General features: G+C 37.2%; 1 protein-coding gene across 1 annotated transcript; it reads left to right on the top strand.

Annotated features, from left to right (window-relative positions):
• Positions 1-2,218: 2,218 nt before the first annotated feature.
• LOC130743872 (uncharacterized) lies at positions 2,219-3,792 on the top strand. The gene is made up of 3 exons (XM_057596094.1): positions 2,219-2,663; positions 2,851-2,906; positions 3,172-3,792. The coding sequence occupies exons 1-3, from the start codon at positions 2,219-2,221 to the stop codon at positions 3,790-3,792; spliced, it is 1,122 nt and encodes a 373-aa protein (XP_057452077.1).
• Positions 3,793-21,579: the final 17,787 nt, after the last annotated feature.

Genomic DNA, 21,579 nt, shown 5'->3' with positions numbered 1-21,579 from the left:
AAAATGATTAATATTATATGTAGTGATTAAATATTTAAAAAAATTTGACCAAAAAAAAAAATTTAAAAAAATTTACCAATAAAAAAGAATTAATATTTATCTTATACTGTAGTATCTTATAAGCTAATTTTTTGGGTACATCGGAAATTCTCTTACAAGTTAACTGATTAATTATATAATAAAAATTCAAAATCCTATCTTCATAAAAACCCAAAATTGAAAGTTTTATATAAGTGATTTATGTATAATTCCTCTTAAACCATCTATTATATTTGGGTATTGTGTATGGAAAAATCTATTAAAAGAGCTAACCTCACAAATGTTAATGTTTCTTGCCCAAATAAAATTTTCTCTCACGAAAAACACATGTTCTTTAATTTGTTTGTGCGATGCATAATATTCTACACCAAATTCATTTATTGTAGCTAGGGGAGTGAATTATGTCTGAATTCCCTACCCCAGTTGAAATCAGGGCTGCAACTTCCTAATCAACTTCCTACCAACAATACCAATTTCAATAATAACGCATTAAAAGAAGTATATTAGTATGTGTAACATTAAATATCATAACAATTAATATTCGTATTTATTGCAAGGTTTCTCAGTTACATTAAAGAAGGTTCAATTCGATCCCATTGCATAGCTTATCATCACCTTATAATGTCGTGAATTTGATTTGTTTTCAAACTAGTAAGTATTTGTGTTTAATTCGAAAAAGGGATTGAGGAGAATACAGAAATTTTGAATTTTCATGAAAATAGTATTTTATGATGTCATAATTATGACATGGATATTTTTGGTCCGGTCATCGGTCAATATGTAAATTTCTTATCCTAGTATTGATCTCGCGCCATGCACAAATGGAATAAGAGTAATTTGTTGGTATATATCAGACAATTTCATATTTCATCTCGTTTTTCTTTTTTAAGTACGTATATCATATATTTAAGTTTTTTTTTCTAATCCTAGTTACATTCTAATTCATTTTTATTTTTTTCCTAATTTGTTATGCTTTGAGTCAATATACCAAAACCATTTTAATCTTCGAGATATATATACGAAAACATAAAATACAAATTTTTTGAGTTAATTTTCAAATTAATCATTTAAAAATATTTAAAATCAATTTTTATGGCATATTTGATATCATTTTGAACGTAAGATATTACATTCAGAATTTTTTTGTTACATAAAAAATAATCATAAAAATAAAAAAAAGGACTCCGTCAGCATACATCTTAATCGAGAAATCACAATTGATTTTTATTAATTATTATAATGTCATTAAAAACCATTAAATATCAAATTAATACAGTAGATATTTTTGGAAAAAGTCACAAGTGACTTTTGTTAATTATTCTAATGTCATTAATAACTGTTAAATGTAATATTAATACATTAATTATTTTCAAAAATATGGAATTAATACATTAATTATTTTCAAAAATATTTAATATGACATCATCTATCTACTAATTATAGTATGAGAGATATAACATGTGAAGAAAGACATAAAATGAGAGAGTGATACTTGTTGAAGTTGTCACTTTTTTGTTACAAAAATAGTATATAGTATAGAATAACCTAGTCAGATGTCTACATCAGCTTGTCTTTCCTCCCCAAAAAAGTCTCATTCCTCCTCTTCTCCTTTCTTCATCTTCACTTCCTCCTACAACCACCCGTGGCCAGAGCATACTTCTCTCACCACATTTTTCTCTTCACTTGCTCCTTGGTAGTGACGTTTGCATGGTCTCCGTACTAGTCGCGACAGTGGAACCATCTACTCGATTGGTGCTCTTCTATGGTGCAAGAAAGTAAAACTAAATACCCCTTCAAATGAACAAATTAGAGGGAGAAAGATAGAGAGTATTGCAATCGCTAAACCCTAATTCACTCTCTCTCATTGCAAATTAAGCTTTGATGTCTTCTTATTCCTTCATCCTCATTGTGGATCCATTTGCGTTCGGTTATGCTTGTTGTCACTTATTCATTATCATCCCCTTCTCTTCTCTTTCTCTCACTTGGTTTTTTCCCTCGCTTGAATTTTTTTCACTTCAAAGGCTTATTTCACTTTTTCTCCAAGCCTCCTCTTATTCTCAAATCTCAATATCAATGCCAACTTAGATTGATTAGCTTGTGTGTATTGTGTTTTTGTGTTGGAAAAACACATGTGTTTCTATTTTAAGAGGAGTGTGTCTCCACAGCTTCCCTTGCGGTCATGGTGAATGGCTCGCCCACTGATTTCTTCACTATAGAAAAAGGGCTCCGGCAAGGTGATCCGCTATCACCGTTATGGTTTAACATATGCGTAAACGGTCTCTCTTGTATTCTGAACAAGTTACTTGAGCGTGAGGAGCCTTATGGATCATGTGTTGCTGATGATCTATGGATCAACCATTTGCAATTTGCGGACGACACATTGATTGTTTGTGGGAATAACATTTCTCATCTAGAAAATATTGCAGCCGCTCTTGAAGTCTTCTTAGCTCTTTCAGGGCTTAAGGTGAACTACTCCAAATCTCATATTTTCGGATGCAATATCTCCCGAGAGGATTTTGCTCGAGCTGCGAGTGTTCTTGGTGTGCAGATTGGCACTTTCCCCATCACGTACCTTGGGGGCCCTCTTGGAGATAATCCTAGAAGGAAAAGGTTTTGGCAACCTTGTTAGAGAACATGAGATTGAGGTTAGGATCTTGGGGGTCCAAATATCTATCATTAAGCGGAAGACTCGTTATGTTAAAGGCGATCTTGAGTGTTATCCTCATCTATCACATGTCGTTATTCCTAGCTCTGATTGGCGTGGTGGGCAATCTTGAAAAACTGATGAGGTCTTTCAATGGGGGAAATTAGATGGCAATCGTGGCATCCCATGGATAGCGTGGGAACAAATCTGTAAAAGTTCACAGGTTGGTGGACTTGGTGTTGGTTTCCTTGGCTGGAAAAATAGAGTTCTACTCCCAAAGAGGGTGTGGAGGTTCGGGAGAGAAAAAAATGCTCTATGGAGGAAGATTATTTGTGCTAATTATGGTTGGGATAGTAGACTTCTCCTCTTGCACTTTGCTGCCAGTAACACTAACCGTTGCTCCATCTTATTCCTTGACATTCTCAAGGTCCTGTTCGAAGACACAATTTTTGCAAGGGTGTTCAAAGAGGGGTTCTATTGTTGTGTAGGGAAGGGCAACAATATTCGCTTCTGGCATGATCCATGGATGCATTTTGGCCTCGCTGCAATCTAGTTTTCCGCGGCTGTTTGCCCTTGCTTCTAACAAAAATGCCACGATATCTGACTTGGGATCCTTTGAAGGTGGTCGTTGGGTTTGGGACTTGGGGCTTCGTCGTCGTCTCTTTGATTGGGAACTGCCGAGGCTTCAAGAATTAATGTCATATCTGAATTCGGTGTTCCCTTGTGATGAAGAAGACACTATAGTCTGGTCGGGAGCAACTAATGGTCTCTTTACTGTAAAAGAAGCCTATTCAGCTGCTGAATTAAGAATGTTCGGACCTGTATCTTGGTTGATCTCTAAACAATGCAGGAAAATTATCCCGCCTAAAGTTGGGCTCTTCGTTTGGCAACTCATGGAAAATAGCGTGGCGGTCAAGGAGAACTTGCTAAAAAGGGGCATGACAATTGAAAATGGGGGTATTTGTGATCTATGTGGCTTGTATGTTGAATCCGTCCAGCACCTCATGCTTGGATGTGATAAATCTTGGAGATTTTGGTCCACAATTATGGCGCAAGATGGAATTCACTGGTGTGTTCCTGGATCGGTTGTTGATTTATTCAAGGAATGACCATTCCTTTGTGCGAAATCTGATCGAGTGTTGTGGGAATTGGCTCCGTGTGCTGTGGTATGGTCAATATGGTTAGCTCGGAATGATTTGGTCTTCAACCAAAGGAAATTTGTGTTTGAGAGCATTTGGGACCTTCATCTAACGAGGGTTATGTGGTGGACAAAATCTTGGTGGAAAGATTTCCCTTATTCTACTATTGAATTCTCTCAAAATTTTGAAAACATAAAAACAATGGCGAAGGTGCGTAAGGTAAGGCTGTGTGTTTGGTGCCCTCCGCCGCTGAATACCCTCAAATTTAATGTTGACGGAGCTGCTAGAGGATCTCTAGGTATTAGTGAGGGCGGGGGGTGTTTTGAGAAATTCCGCGGGTGTTGTTTTGGGGATGTTTTCCTTGTCTTTGGGTGTACTGTGGGCCTATCAGGCTGAAGTAAAGGCCATTCATTCTGCACTATCTATTTCCAAAGAGTTTGGTTTCTCACAAGTTCTTGTGGAAAGTGATTCTTCAATCGTCGTCGGTTGGGTAAACTGCAAAGTCAATAGACCCATAGGCCACCTCAATGATCCTAATGCTATTGGTTATCAAAGGAAGTGGGGTGCATAGGTGTGTTTCATATTTTCAGAGAAGCTAATGGGGAGGATGACGAACTTGCAAAATCGGGTTGTGATAGATATGTTCCCTTTTGGGAAAATCTGTCTTGAATTCTGGGTGTGTGCTGTCAAAACTGCTGTGTTTTTTCTGCTGCATACGAAGCTCCTGAGTGATTTGGTCCCTGGTCTTGCGGTTGCTTGTTGCCTGTCTTCTTGAGGTCCCTCGCATAAGGTTCTGTTGACCTTGTTTGTGTGCTGAGTCTGGTTGAGGATTGGCTATGTTGTACACCCCCTGCTATGTCTTCCCCTGCTGTTTTTGTTCTTATTTTTTGCTGTCTGTTTTATTTTTTCCTCTTCTTTTGGCCTTGGTGATTCTTCCCTTGGGTGTGAATACCTTGTGTTGTTCTCTTGTATCTGGTTCATGAGCCATTTTCCCTCATGTTTTCCTTTTAATTTCAATAAAGTTGTTTTGCTTCCAAAAAAAAGTTTCTTAGACGAAAATATTTCAGTCTAATTGTGTATTCAAGTATAAGAATACCAATAAAGTTGTAGCTTTATTGGAATTTGATAATAATATGTTCAACAGAAATTAGTTTCAATTTGGCGGTTACTGGTTCTAATGTGGTGACTATGGAGGTGGGGAGGAAATGAATATAAAGAAAGGAAGAGAAGGAAGAGGTGTAGGATAAGAGTGAAGAGGAAGAACCAGTGGGGTGATTGACGTTGTGATTGCAAGAAGTATTGCTTGTGAAGAGGTTGTGATGGAAGTTGTGGCAGGAGGGAATTTTGGCTGCGGGGTGGGTTGTAGTGGGTGGCTTGGCCTTAGTTTTTTTTTTTATCAGCAAAGTGAATAGATATATTGACAAATGAGGCACAAGGGGTGCCTCAACCCATGTACAAGTACAAAGAAGATAAAAAGGCCTTAGTGATGTGGCTGGGTTGCGCGGTGGTTGCATGTCGTTGTTGTGGGAAGAGTGGGGTCATGGCTGAAATTGAGCTGACTAGAAAAAAAGGAGGTTGAAGAAGGAGAGAGGAAAGGTTGCGATGCTTTGATAGGGGAGGATGGAGTGAAGAGGAAGAAGGGAACATAAGGTATAGGTGGAGAGGAAGAAGAGATTTGTTTTTTTTAGAAAAGAGAAGTTAATTTGGACTTTTGATTAGGATAAAAAAATTACATGTGGACAAATGGCTAAACAAAAATTGTCCATGTCATAATTATGACATCAAGAGGGACGACTTTCAATGAACATTTTTAAAAGGACTAAAAATTATGAGAAAAACTTCGTTGGGACGAAAACATATTTAACCTTAAAAAAAGAGCGTAACGATAAAAAAATGGTGTTAGAATATGAAAAAGAGATCTATCTTATAATATTTTTATCATATTGTAGATCATCTTATCATTTGTTGATCTTATTTTAGGTAATTTAGATTATTTCCTAAATTGATTTGTTTTATTGTTTCATGGATTAAGAATCTAGTCATTACTATATACTCTCACTGCTTCATAATAACTATCTACGTAGAGAGAAAAAGTTTGTCTCATAATAACTGTCAACTTAGAATTTGAATGTAACATTAATGCATGGATGTTTTACATATAATGCCCATATGAGAATAATAAATGAGAAGAGATAAAAGTACATTGCAAATAGTAAAATAAGAAAACAAATGATATGTTTTAAAAAATTAATAAAATTGATTGTATTTTTTAATATGTGTGCATCTTATCTAAGTAAACACTTATATTGAAATGAATGAAGTAAATATGTAAGTATTATATCTTTTAATCAAAACAATCATTCACAATATAAACTCTAATGCATTTCGCTTCCCTTCTATCCTCTTCCTCTTTTCTTTATGTAATGCTAAGCAAATTTAATTAGCCGACATAGTGAGCCCCGAGTAATGACCTCATATATTGCATGGTTACATTATCCCCAATATTGAAATTATGATTTGTGAATAAGACAATCCTAGCAATATGACATGCATATTTAATTACCCTCACACGATCTTAAAGTAAATGTTTGTCAATTATTGAACTGAACAACATATTGACATTATTTGCCGTAACTAGTTGTAATCACTATTTATAACCAATAACTTTCATTAGGTCTTAATCGAGTGGACTCAAGCCTTTGTGCTATAAAACCTCAATTATTATATATAGGTTCCCAAAAGAAAACAAAAGCTTGAAAAATCATCTAAGGTCAGACTACGATACAAAATTGACTTCCACTACAAGAAATCAAGATTGACCTCTGTCTTCTATGTAGGCTGCTTATTTAATGGTATCTAGCTAGAAATATTGGTCAATAGAGAAGGAAGAGAACCCTTCAATTGCGCCGGTGAACTACCATCAACCATGGGTACGTGCTTTGAGTATTTCCTTTTTTGATATTATTTTTTTTTGCTTAAATATGTTTTTTATCCACTAAAATTCGGGTCTTTTGTTTTTTTTTATAGGCAAATGTTAGTTGTTAGAAATGTTAGCAAATGAATCCTTCATCCGGGTTCGAACCCGGGACCCTTCACCCTTTATCTTACCCAACTTTTATATCCCTAACTCTTACCACTTGAGCTATCATTCGGGGATAGAGTCTTTTGGTTTAAGCTCCTTTAAATATTATTTTTTGTATAAACCCCTAAATGCAAAATAATACTGAGGTTTCAGCCCCTTAGAGCTGTCAATATGGGCCATACGGGCCAGCCCGTCACGGGTTGGATTGGAAAAGGGTTGGGTCAGGCCAACCCATATTTTGACGAGCTAGAGAAATATGAACCCAACCCGACTTGCGGGTTGGCTCACGGGCTGGCTCATTTGTTATGTTTCATAAAACACAGGAATGAAGAATAAAACAAAACTATAAATTAAAAACTAGCTACAGGCACCAAAAACACGCATGGGAGAAGGAAAATACAAATCCCATTCCTAATAATCCAAGAAACCATCACCCCCTCTAATTGCTACATGTAGCAAAAGATAAACTCAAAATAATCATTCCTTGTGCTCCACCTCCTCTCTTTGGAAAGCCCTATCACAACAAATACCAACAGTACAGTAGGAGACGAAGAATTCCTCTAGCCAAAAGAAATAGCAACATAATAGATAGTGATAGAGAGTAGAGACCACTCATACCGTTGATCAGAAACAAGGAAGCAAGGTGAAACGGGTTTGAGCCGCCGGTGAAGGAGAACAAGCCACCGCAGAAGGAGGATGAGCCGCCGGTGATGGACGAGCGAGACAAGGGGAAAAAGAACTTGACTTGTGGAGTGAAATGTGAGGCCAGGAGATTTTTGTGATTTGGATAAGGTTTCTTTAATTTAAATTTAAAAAAGATTTATCTCTTTTTCTCTTAAAAAAACTAATTGGGATTTGGGCTTATCCAAACAAAACATTTAAAAAAAAAGTTAAAAAGCACCTGACCCGCGGGCTGACCCGTTTAACCCGCGGGTTAAACGAGCCGGGTTGTGCTGGTCCAGGTTCCATATGGGCTGATATTTACCCAACCCAACCCTGTCACGAGCCGGGTTGGGTTGGGTTGGCTCGCGGGTTCCAACCCATATTGACAGCTCTAAAGCCCCTGATCTCACCTTACGTCGTTTCGAGGGACCTAAAGCAAAAAACCTTGATTTTAGAGGGACCTAAGAGATGATAAAAATTGAATTTTAGGTTCCTTTAAAATTACGGTTTTTTTGTTTAGGCCCCTATAAAATCATAGTTCCTTGGTTTAGGTCCCTCTAAAATATGTCATGTCAGCGTATGCTTGGTAAAGGTAACTACAGATGCTTATCCTTCCTTATTATTTTCAAAACAAGGGTGTATACCAAAAGAAAATATTTAATTTAGATGGACCTAAATCTAAAGACTCTAATTTTAGAGGGATCAAAAACATATTTGAGTTTTTCTTTTATAATGATTGAGTGTTTCCTTTGAGAAGTATAACTTTAATTAGAAATATGATACTCCTATATCCATTTATAAGAGAGTATACAAATAATTTTGAAAACAACCAAATATTATTGACAAAAGGAACTTTGGAAAGAACAAAGATAAGAACTAAAGGGCAAACAAGCCAACTCCCCTACATAAGAAAACATTAAAATAGAGAGGAATATGAGTTACCCTTAAATGTTCGTTCTTGTAAATTTATCACGCTTTAAATATTCAGTCATGAGCGTTAGAATGTGTGTTGAAAAATCTTACATATTAATTTTAAAAGGAAAAATGAACTAATAGAAAGTACAAGGAGTACTTCACATTTAAATATAGATGTATGCCTATACATATCCTTATATAAAGGGTATAGAACAACTTTCAAATTTAAACTAGCTTTTGAACTAGAATTAGTTCTTATCCAAAGTTTAATAGCTTAATGAGAGGACCAAATATATAGATGTGTGTTGATGTGTGGATAAGTTTATTTCATAAAAACTCAAGCACTATTTAAGAAAACTAATACCTTTACTTTAATTTTTTAAAATTATTTTGATAAGATTCTCTTATTGACTTATAAAAAATATTCATATATACATACCATCTTTTTTATTCTAATAAACTTCTCAAAAAATGTTTATAAATAAGAAGTTCTTCAAGTGCAATATGATCTTCCCAGAGCGTCGTTGCAGGCCTTAGAAACATTTAGTATGTACGCTATTCATAGCAAGCCAAACAGAAACCTCATTGAAGACTTCCAACTCCTCGTACCGACGGAAGATTTCAAAACCGCAGTCTTCAGAATCTCTTTCTACTCCCCCTCCAACCCAACAACGGACGATGAAGATTTTGGTAACAGCTTCTCGTTCGATCTTGAAACGTTGGGAATGTACTACTTTTGTACAATACATGATAGAAGTCTCAATTATATTAGGGCTAAGCTCAATTCCTCTCATGGAAATAACTAATTGATTGAACAGAGACAAACTCAGAAGCACCTAGTCTTCAAACCAAGGCTCTCTGGTGGCGTCGATTTTATTCTAGAGGACCTGTATGGAAGCAAAAGCAGCAGCACCGCTCACCGGCCAGCCAAAAAGTGCTTGGTCCGCCAACGAAGCCCTAAACACGACAAAATCGATGCACCTCTGCGTGATTCCTAGAACTTTCGCGCGCATAGGCGCAAACAAATCTGGGAAAAGGAACAGAGGGAAAAAGAAAGAACGAGAAAATGGTGCAAGATACCCTCTAGGCCAAATCTTCGAATTCTTCGACCCTCCCACTCGAACCATAACAAAACCGCCACCCCTTACGAGATAATCAAAAGTTGTTTAGACAGTAAATTGGATTTGTGAGCCATTCGTATGTTGAATATCTAAAACCTTTCCTCTTTGCCCGAATCCAATTCCAAGCTCTTAGGCGCGCGATTTCCAGAACCCTTTCTATATCCTTCTGACCAGTTCGAAAGATCATCTCGTTCCGAAGAAGCCAAATCGACCAAATAACTGCAAGCTAGATTGTTTGCGCACCTTTCCTCTGGTTCAGGGTCATCAACTCTGCTTCATGTTGGAGAAAATGCAACCATGAGTTCTTAGGGAGCACTGTGGTGATTCCTAGCCACTTGTCGCACAAATTCCACACATTATGAGAAAAAGAGCAGGTGAACATTAGATGTTCTAGGGAGTCTTCTGATTCCAGACAAAAATGCATATCAATGGAACATCATTCGACAATGCTCTCCTAATATTCAAGCTTTGTTTCGTCTGGATCCTTCCCCATAGCAAACACCAGCTAAACTCCAATACATTTGATGGTGCAACCCCTTGCCACAAAACTCTTTCAACACAGGAATTGGATCCTCCATATCCATGTCTTGCAGGAATGTGAATGCAGATTTAACTGTGTATAAGCCTTCACTACATGGCTTCCACAACCACTTGTCTTTCCTGCCTTCTACAAGTGTGACTGGTTGCACATCAGCCAGAAGTCCCTCTACCATCCCTTCCTCCATGGGAAGGATAGGTCTACGCCAGAGAAAATTCAAGCACCATGTGTCATTCTCCCAATGCCCTATTCACTTTAACCTAATCAATAGGAAGGCTAAATGTCTTTGTGATATTATAATGTAACATGAATAAATTATTATCTTAATCCAGAAACAAGTGCATGGGAAAACATGTTATCCATTTTCAACTTTCAAACTTTAAACAAACATACTTTTAGAGAAACTTCATCTCTTCTTTTTAGAAGTGAGTTCTTAGGCTAAGAACTAAGAATCAGACTTAAGCATTGAAGAGTGCTGATGTGGAGTTCTTGGTTCTTCTATCTAAGAACCAGTTTTTGGCCAATCAACTTTGTTTTATGAATTTTTAGTATAATTTTTTTTTCTCTCATTCATATTGTTTTATGAGTTTTGTTTTATTACTTTATAGAAATTAAAAATATAAATAATATGGTATTGTGGGACCCGAAGAGTGGTACCAAGAACTCGTGGTATGTGCAAAATCTACATCAATTACTTAGAACATATGTGACACTTTATACCCATGTGAATAGTACTAAGAAACAAAAATTAAGGGCATGTTTGATTGCAGTTTTAGTTTTTAAAACAGTTTTTAGAAATAATTTTTAAAAACAGTTTTTAGAAGAATAAAACAATTTGAATGACATTTTTTTTCAACATTTAGAAAACTGATATATGAAAACTAAAAACAGAAACTGAAAACATCTTTTAGTTGTTTTGATTTTTTATTTTAAAAGCTGAAAACGAGAACTGTGTTTTCAAGTCGTACCAGTTTGTTATTTTTGAAATCATGTCGTACCAGTAAACAAACAAGCCCTAAGATGCTTAGAGATGAGAATGCTCTTATTCATTTACTTTTTTAAGTCAATGATGACAACTACGAGAGCCACTTGCCTTTTCCCTCAGGACCATGACAACTATATAATATATATGCAGAGTGCAGACCCCCAATATCTATGAATATGGACTTGCATCATCATGCATATGGCCTACGACAAATGTACATGCAGTTTTGGCAGTACCCTGGCCAAGATATAAAAGGAAAGGATAACAAAATAATTTTTTTTATAGGCAATTATAAATATATTGAAGAGAAGTACAAGGGGTACTTCAACCCAATACAAAAAGGAAAATGAAGCAAAAGAACAAGAGGAGAACATGTACAAAGACAAAGACCCTACTAGTGTTAAGGCTACCCACCCACTACCTCCTTGAAAAAAGGCTTTACAAAAGGGGCCTCATTAAAACCTTACTAGGATAAAACCCACATGGGAAAACCTAGTAAGGAAAAAGAGTACCCAATTTATAAAGCCAAAGAAAAATTTCCAAGGAGGTTTACAAAGAGATAAATAATCTCACACTAAAACCCACCCCTAAAACCAAATGCCAGACCTTCCAGGAGCTAAGTCTTCATCAAGCAAAATCCTTATTGGAAGAATGCAACGAAATCAATGAAACAATTAGGCTCCCACATGCTATACACAAAGTAGAACAGGTCACTATATCAAAGATAGCATTGAGCACTAAATCAATTCCTCCTTTATTTGGCAAAATTATGCAGCAAATACACTGGTTGTCCAACCCTCAAACGACAAGCACTCTGAATGAACTTTTCTAAGCCAAAGAACAAAATAATTAAAATGGAGCAAAATAATAAATGAAACAGCCAACTGCCCCGAAAAAGGAAAGAAGGAAAAGTTGTTATTTGAAAACGAAACCATGTAGAATATGTCAATTGAAAATGGATACGATCAATTATTCATTCCACAAGTTTGATTCAAAGGATTCTATAGGGCAAGATAATATATATGAACACCCACCCTATTAGAATCTAATTAGACAGCAGGTGGCCCTACCAAGTAGGGCCGACCCAACACTAAATGATGTCTAAAACGAATTTTAAAGTGGAACATTTTTATTTAAAAAATTGATTTAACATATCTTATTTATAAAATTATAGGGCATTTTCTTTTTATTTGAGGCCTTATTTACAAAAATATGAGGTTTTTTTTTCCTTAGTAATTTTTTTGAGACCTAAGGCTCTTGCTTGGGTCGTTTGACCCTTGGGCCCGCCCTGCTGCCAACAGATCATCATGTATTATCAAATAATCCTTGCAAATCTCAATAAGTTCTTTTTCTTATCATTCACAAATGTTTATAACTATCATTTTTAACAAATGTTTTTGTAAGGTTCGAAATTTATGCTCTTATCCTCATAGACTTTGTTAATTACCATTAGACCAACAAATTCATGTTGTTGGTAATCTTAATATGTTCGAACAAAAGGATATGTAAATATGTTTCCATCAAATTGTATATGTATATTTCAATTATTGGAATTTCAATATTAGTTACAAAAATTGCACAAGCTAGAAAAACTAAAGGGATGAAGAAGGAGAGAAAAAAACTGACCGAGAGGAGACTGAAGCAATGGCTCACACACATTAATTGAAGATACTCAACGAGATATCACGAGGATAGTAAATACATATTGATGGAGCACAAGAATATTTAAGTTCATGTAGATCATAAAATCATTCTCCAATTAAACAAAGCTATGAGGAATTAATGATCACAGGAAATCAATAATTAATTAAAAGAATAACTAAATAGTGCAATCAATATTAAGAATTGGGTATTTCAAAAAAAAAAATATTAAGAATTGGGTGATGATGATGACGAAAACCAGAACATGGTGGTTGGAATATTACCACATGTGTCCTATTTATGTGGAGCTAGGGATCCCTACGTTTTCTATTGCATATCGATATCTATTTATTCATTTGTGATTATAAAAGTAGTAGTAGTAGTAATTAATAACAAAATGTCATTTTCTGATGGAATTCTCCTTTTGTAGACCTAATATAATCGTTTGTGAATATTTAATTTATTTGTTTCGCAAAATATAAGCATTCCATAATTGAACAGCAGAACAACCAACAACAAGAACAATCTTGACGTGTTAAATGATGTTATATCCAATATATCGTATTATATTACACATTTTTCTTAATAAATATTTATTTGATCTCATCTATTTGTAAAAAGTGATATAATTATAAAATTTTCGAAAATGCTATCCTACGCAAGTGAAATAGGTGATGTAAAATTGTAAATCATGCACGAGGTAATTAAGCTTGCTAGGATTAGATATGTAAATTAAATATTCTCGTGGCTAATATCCTAGCTCATTAGCAGCTATTTCGTAGCTAATGAGGGCCAGTTAAAGCAAGTCAGCTCGTCTTATTCAAATTGTTTCACCTCTGAGGCTCTGATCATCATTTTTTTTCCCCAAATAGCACCTTGAGAGGAATTAGTTCTTTTGAACTAAATCAACTTGTTGCGTCTCAAAACTTTATTGAACACATCGGAGACACAAATTTGTAACCGGTAACAAGTATATAAATTATCCTTTTTGGCCTGGAAATTAGTGAAGAAGCTCTTAATCCACACGCTCATTGTGCTATAAGATGTGTTTGTACTTTATATGTTATCACGCGATGCAGGATTTGTTGGGGTTGATTGCAATGTAAGTCCCACATTACTAATGAAGGAGAATAAAGATCAAGTTATGCATCTTGGAGAAGTCCCACATCGCTTAGATTAGTGAGGGGTGGGAGGGTTCAAGACTATATATAGGGATCTCAGGCTCCTTGTTTCAACACACCAAAACACCAAAGATGTAGTACATGAAAACACTTTAAGTTTATATTTGTGTTTTCTTTTTTCTCTTATGCTCTTGTTTTAGAGCATTGTGAGATGTAGTTCAAATATTTACTTTGGAGAGTGTGGGTGTACTGGGGTCATGGGGTGGTTGAGAGTGAAGTCTATGTGTTGTAACAATTTTCACATAGTGTTTATTCTCTGGTTGTTGGTTTTGACAACGGCCGTGGTTTTTTCTCCGGTTTGGAGTTTCCACGTTATATTCTTGTGTTGTTGATTGCGCTCATGGTTTATTTTACTTCTTCAGCTGTGTTATTTCCTGACAGTGGTATCAGAGCTTCCGGTTCGATGGATATCACTTTGTGTGGTATTGCGAAGGTGCTGAAGAAGTGTGACATTGTGAAGTGTTGTTTTGGGAGGTTCTGACTTGGAACCAACCTGGTGCACGGTTTACAGTGGTTTGCAGCTGCGATGATGCTGTGATGGAGGAGTTGATGCAACCATGATTACACAAGGCATTTTGGGCATGAACTTGTCCAGGTGGCACACGAGCATTGGTTGATATGGATGCAAGGTGTGTGGTGATAGCGTGCGGGCATTGGTTGGCGTTGATGCAAGGTACGTGGTTATGTCGATCGCTGATGAACTTCCGGAGAAAGCCAACATGGAAGTTGCACCATAAATTTTCAGCAAGGTTTCGACATGTGAAAATTCTTGGAATGGTTTAGTTCCAAGTGAAGAAAATTCTTAGGATGATTTAGTTCCAAGTGTAGTGTACTCTTTTATGGTGGAGTATGATAATTTAATTTGTCGGTATATAGACAATGAGAATTATGTTTGTCGGTGAAGACAATGATTGTCGGTATAGACAATGAATATTGAAGACCATTACAATCAAGGTGGAGATTGTTGGGGTTGATTGCAATGTAAGTCCCACATTGCTAATGAAAGAGAAAAAAAATCAAGTTATGCATCTTGGAGAAGTCCCACATTGCTTAGATTAGTGAGGGGTGGGAGGGTTCAAGACTATATATAGGGATCTCAGGCTCCTTGTTTCAACACAACAAAACACCAAAGATGTAGCACATGAAAACACTTTAAGTTTATATTTGTGTTTTTTTTTCCTCTTATGCTCTTGTTTTAGAGCCTTGTGAGATGTAGTTCAAATATTTACTTTGGAGAGTGTGGGTGTACTGGGGTCATGGGGTGGTTGAGAGTGATGTCTATGTATTGTAACAATTTTCACATAGTGTTTATTCTCTAGTCGTCGGTTTTGACAACGGCCGTGGTTTTTTCTCCGGTTTGGAGTTTCCACGTTATATTCTTGTGTTGTTGATTGCGCTCCTGGTTTATTTTACTTCTTCAGCTGTGTTATTTCCTAACAGCGGAGAAGCATCAATAGAAACAAAGACTGTGAATAAACTTCACAATTTCTTCACCTACATTGCAATATAATTGAGATTGTAGCAGCTCAACTTGAGCTTCCTTTAATTTCCTCTTGCTTTTCCCCAAAACCTAAATACATGCTGATTTAATTTGATGGATTTTGTTCAAGTGATTGCTTATATAGATTAATTTGATTCTACTTAGTAATTACTATCCTACATGAGCAGGAATTGGTCGGTTATAAGCATGATTTGTTAAAGTTCAGAGAGCTTATTGCAAAAAAAATAAGATCAATTATAGTGTGGCTATCAAAAATTGCTATGAAATAGTGATTTGTAGTGGTGCAAACCGGAAGGAATGACTTTGTAGAGAATCATAATCGCTAGAAAAGGGTATATATTTTAACATTTTATATGTTGCGTTTTTCTTAGTTCAAATTAGCAAATGATTAACATTAATCAAAGTATGTATCAAATTTTTTTTTTTAGAGCAAACATTAATTTCATTGAAATATAAGAGACTCATGAGAACAACCCTCTCATGATAGGTGGGAAAATATATAACAAAAAAAGCACCCATAGTCAAGGCAAAACAGAGCCAAGACCACCTTTGCCTAGGGGTGTTCAAAAAATCCGGTTTCCATAACCAATCCATAACCAAACCATAACCATATCCAGAAAATCCGGTTTTATATATAACCGGTTTTAATGTATCCGGTTTTAAAGTGGATACCAATTTGGATATCCAGTTTTTGAATTTGGATAAAAAACCAGTTTACCATATCCAAAACCAAATTTAATATTTTTAAAAAATCAATTTTCTATTATTCATTCATAACCGGTTTCAGTTTCTAAAATCCAAATTCAGTTCCTGTTTCAACTTTCAAAGAACCCTAACCCTATTCCCAAATCAACTCGCCGCCGCCATCGCCGCCGCCGCCGTCGCCGCCGCCGCCAATTTTGGGTTTGCGTCACTGACCTTCAGGATTTGGAACCGAAATCCCCATTCTCTACCTCGATTTCCTCAGGTTCTTCCTCTTTTCTACTTACCCTTTTCATTTCTCTTCATTGTTGTTGAGGATTTGGGGTGTTTGGTTTATGGGTTTACTCAGTTATTGAGTTTTGAGGGATTCTAAGAGTTGGGTTTGATGGAGAAATAAGGGACTAGTTCCAATTGAAATGAATGATGATGATTCAGAATTTGCGTTACCATCACCGATTCTTCCAGAATCTCTTCTTTGACAGGTGATTCCTTCGCATATCTGCAGTGTTGTGGTGTGTTTGGATGGATTTGTCTCTCATTCTCATGATCCTAGGGTACTAGGTTACGGTTTTATAGCGTGTTTTAGTTCCCTGTTTGTTTGTTGCACTAGATTCAGATACTGGTTTTATTGTTTTTTCTTTCTGTTCAGACTGCGTGAGCTGAAAATTCATGGTTACTGAGAAGTGTTGATGTTAACTGTAGTGTGATTATCCACAAATTCAATTTCAAATATTAAGAAGGGTTTGAGTTTGACCCCAATGATTTTCCTTGCTTCTGTTGATAGCTAACAGAATTAAGCTAACAAAGAGTAATGGAATTTATGCCTTAGAAATTCATTCTTGTGACTGGTTTAGCTGAGCTAAGTAATGCTATCAATCATGGAAACTAGTGCTTACCTTGGAAAGAACCATGAAAAACTGATTAAAGAAAAGGACAACCATGCCTTAGTGAGTCTCTTCATGAAAAATGTTTGGATACACTAAGTTTAGGACTCTGGTTGTACTAGTAAACCCACTGAATCATCATCATTCACCCAACTCTCACCCAACAGCCAAGGACATGGTTCTGGTTCATTGTATTGTATCCATATTCATTCTGCTTTTTAGCCCTGCATCTGGAAACATTCTCTTCATGGAATACAATGCTTAATCTTATTCAATAAATAAAATGGACTTTAAGTTTACATGGTTACAGGTCTATTGATGAACCTGAAGCAAATATTATGACTGGTGTGAAGGTATGAAAAACGGTAGAAAGGGGGGGTTTGAATAAAGTTTTCAGTATAAAACTTCCACCTTAAAGATTTTGACAAATCTTTCGAGAACTTAGGTGCCAAAGATAAGAGATAGAAAAGCACACAAGGATTTTATCCTGGTTCACTTGATAAATCACTGAAGCTACTCCAGTCCACCCGTTAAGGTGATTTCTTCCTTCTTAGAATGAAGGCAATCCACTAATCAGGTAAGAGTTACAACTGCACTTGAAACCTACAAGTGACTAACAATTACACTGACTTAGCTCACACTAAGATTCACTCTCTTAGTCTTCTCTAGGATCCGATCAACCTTGATCTCCTAAAGGAACTAAACAAACTGTTTATCAAAGAATTGTTTACAAGAGATTTGCTTCTAAAAAGCTAATAGTAAACTCAATGAATTTCAGATGAAAGAAAAACTTAGAAGATTTTGAATATGTCTTGCGTATGTGAATGCTTCTTCTAGCCGTTTCTTTCAGTCTTCAGCCTCTTTATATACTCCAAGGATTAGGGTTGAGCGATGCATGGGAAATGCTACCGTTGGAGGGCAGTTCTGGAAAATCCAGCTTCTGCTGTGGCTGAGAACGTTAGGTAGGTCGTCAGGAAGGTACAGTAGCTTTTGTACTTGGATAGCGACGCGACCTTTAAACCTAGGAGACTTCTGATCAGGGGAATGCTTCGTATTGGAACTTGTGAAGCCGGTTGATCAGAGTCAAAGGGAAAGCACAGATCCTCTGACCATTGTATCTTCTGATTCTGAACTCAGAGGGAAGAACATGGCCTTCAGAGTTTCTTGCTTCTGGACTTCAGAGTTTCCACTATTCAGCTTCTGGATCTTCAGAGTCTTCTACACCATCAGAACATCTGAACCTTCAGTGTTTCTTGGTTATCAGAACTTCTGGATCTTCAGAGCTTCTAGTGACTGAGTCCACATCAGAGTTTGTATAACTTCAGAACTTCTGAAGCTTTTCCACTGTTCATACTGAACATGGTGAATGCGAAAGCGTTGCTTGGGTCACTCTTTATACACAGTGCTTCTGATTTGTGTGAGATTGAGTTGAGGTCAGAACCTGCAAATAACACACTCAGAAAAACACGTTAGAGTACCACAATTGTTCATATCAAAAGGTTAACTTGTAATCATCAAAACATAGAGTTGTACTACTAGATCAAAACTTGATCTTACAATCTCCCCCTTTTTGATGATGACAAAACTAAGATTTTTGATGAACAATTCTTAAACATTAAACTGAATTCACTCAGAGTTTAGAGATATAGAATAAGACTTATCCTGATGTGAATAGTTTATCTTGCTCATTCTGAATTCAAGTCACTGCTTGATTCTGAGCTTAGCTCCCCCTGAATCTAATACTTGATGAAAACGTTAGTAAAGTCTAGATTCTGAGCTAAATGATATAAGAGTTCAGAGTGAAAAACTTATGACATAGATGAAAATCGAGTAATCAGAGCGCATAAGTAATCAGAGTCATGGACAAGGTATCAGAGTCTTGGGTATCAGAGTCAACTTATAATCACTTCAGAAGAAGTGAAATGTATTCCTTGTATTTGCCCAGTGACACATCTATGGTCATGAAGGTGGAACTCTTAAATTCTCCAAAAGAAAAATAAATCACACTAACACATCTTACACATCAAAAACTGGGTTTACTCCCCCTTTTTGTCATAAGCAAAAAGCTTAGGGTGTGAAAAACTTAGCTTGAAGTACAAGGTACTCCCCCTTAGAGAAGGTCTAAGTTTAAAGAAAATGAAAACGATGCAAGAATCAGAGCTAGGCGAAATAAATAGAAGAGTTAATGCAAGAGAAGAACGTTTACCACCGGTCAAGTGAGTAAAGAGAAGGGTCAGTTACCAAGAACTTAACCTCGAGAAACCGTAGGAGCATTAACTTTCAGAGAGAAAGTGAAGCCTATATAAAGCGTAGGAGAGAAAGGTAAGCTTCACACCTCGAACAATTTTCAGTAAAGAAAAAAAATGGCATCATACATCGTAGCACTAGAAGAGCTGAGGAAGAAGGCCTGCGAGGAGGACTTGTTCCTTAACATCAGGCATCCAGAGGGTACAGCGACCATCTCGGAGCTAACACGGACACTACTGGAAGAGGACCTGCGTCCAGAGTTGGAGAGAGACCTGAGGGAATTTCTTGCCTTCGTGGAGGAGGTGCAAGAACTCAGCCGGCTTGAACTCAAGCTGCTGGAAGAAAAAGAAAATTTGGAAGAGAAGCTCAAGACTGCAGAAGAGATTCTGGAGAGGGATGAGCTAAAGGACAGGCTCAGCAACATCCAGCATGTACTGGAGCGTCTGGAGAAGGATAGGTCAGAGCAGCGCCAGGAGTGCAGAAGAATGAGGAGGGATCCTCCATTCTAGATTTTAGGGAAAGAATGTATGATGTAAACATAAAAATATGATGAATAAAAAGATTTTTGCAAACATATGTGACACAAATATATATAGATATGCATATAGAATCACAAACGAATAAAGTAGAATAAATAAATAAAAAGAAACAGAGTTTAAATAAAACAACGTTAAAGAAAAAGAAAGAAAAATGAAGAGATCCTAAAACTAAGGTTTGTCAGTTCGTCGCAGAAGTTCCATCATCATGTGCTTCATCTCAATCAGCATGGATTCATGAATGTCAAGACGCTGTTCCATGATGTCGAGTCTGGATGAGCTTGACTGAGCAGAACTGGAAGGAACATTCTGAGCAGCTTGAGAATCTGGAATGGAAGCAGAAGCAGCAGGAGTAAACACAACTGGTGCAAGTGCTTGGCATCTAAGAGCTTCAGCCTCAGCTTCAAGTCGCTCTGCCTCTAGTCTGGCTTGTTCAGCTTGAGCTGCTGCTAGACGTGCAACTTCTTCTGCTTGAGCTTTCTTTCTCTTGGCTTCTTCAATAGCTTCAAGAAGCTTATTTCTCTGTTCTTGTTCATGAAGAGCCACCCTTCGAGCAAACCTTTGCTTTGCAGCCTCAATGCTCTGACTTCCCTCTGCATGCAGGAGCTGCATCATAATTGGAACTTGAGCCACTAGCCAAGTGCCCAGATTGTTCCACTCATCAGCCACACGTTCAGCATTCTCACTGAGGTCAGTCTGACCGTGCACATTGCGGAGCCTCAAAGAGGCTTCATGATAGAAAATATTGATGCACTCAGAGAGAGATGTGGGTTGGAGGTGAGTATAGGGAATTATGGAGAGGTTGGTTTCAGGAGAGGCTGGGTGATTGCTGCTATGAGCTTCAGAGGCACCTTGTGGAGAACCAATGTTAATCATTTGAGCATTGGGTTCAGAGGTTCCAAGGTGAGGGTCTGAAGTTTCAACCAGAGGATGGGGTGATCTAACCGAGGATTGGTTAGACACTGATTGTTCGGGTTCAGGTTCTGGTTGAATAGGCTCTTGTTGGTCAGGGGCAGGGTGAGCTTGTTGAGCCAAAGGGTCTGCCTCTTGTAAAGGATTGGCCAAGATAGGTTCATCTGGGTCTACTAGACGTTCAGGTCTAGGGCCAGGATATCTCCTAGGGCTTGGACAAGTGAGGTAATATTCCTCTAAGGTAGACACCTTTTCTTTTCTGACCTCCATGAATTTTCTAATGGATTCAGAGTTATTGGAGGGAGAAGAATCAGCAACATTGGTTGGGAAGGATACAGGTGTAAAGGCTGTGGAAGAATCTGTATCCGTGGTTCTGGCAGCAGGACGTGCTGATGCTCTGGGAACAGAGTGATCAGACGTTCTGGGTTGTGGTTCTGTTTGGTTGGGCTCTGGTTGTCCATGGATGATGGGTTCAGAAGATAATGGGTCGTACGGGATGGTAATGAGAGAGGTTGGTTCTTCTGACCTAGAGGGTTGGTTCTGAAGCAAATTCCAGAGAGGTGCTTCAGTAGGGGAAGGTTGAAAGAATGAAGATCTTGGGGAATGTGGTGGAGTGGTGGTTTGTGCAGCTGGTTGGGATTCAGGAATAGGAGTGAGGGGATTTGAGGAGTGTTTGAGCATGGCAGATATAGGGAGTGCATCAAATAAATTCAAATCATCATCAGAAGCAAGTGCAGGCTTACTTGAATGTGCTGATGATCTAGTCACTCTGGCAGGAGGTTCAGTCCTTCTGACCACTTCAGCAGCTGGTTCCACCCGAGTAGGCTTCACCACGATTCTGACCTGCTT

This window comes from Lotus japonicus, chromosome 3 (genome assembly GCF_012489685.1).
Source record: "Lotus japonicus ecotype B-129 chromosome 3, LjGifu_v1.2".
NCBI classification, from domain to species: Eukaryota; Viridiplantae; Streptophyta; class Magnoliopsida; order Fabales; family Fabaceae; genus Lotus; species Lotus japonicus.
This window is presented reverse-complemented; position numbering and strand designations above follow the sequence as displayed.

Bases quoted from the DNA above. Each gene is read 5' to 3' on its own strand.
- LOC130743872 (XM_057596094.1), top strand. From the start codon at position 2,219: ATGGTGAATGGCTCGCCCACTGATTTCTTCACTATAGAAAAAGGGCTC. The intron at 2,664-2,850 runs GTTAGAGAACAT...GGGGGAAATTAG, and splicing joins GAAAAGGTTTTGGCAACCTT to ATGGCAATCGTGGCATCCCA. The intron at 2,907-3,171 runs GTTGGTGGACTT...ATTGTTGTGTAG, and splicing joins AAATCTGTAAAAGTTCACAG to GGAAGGGCAACAATATTCGC.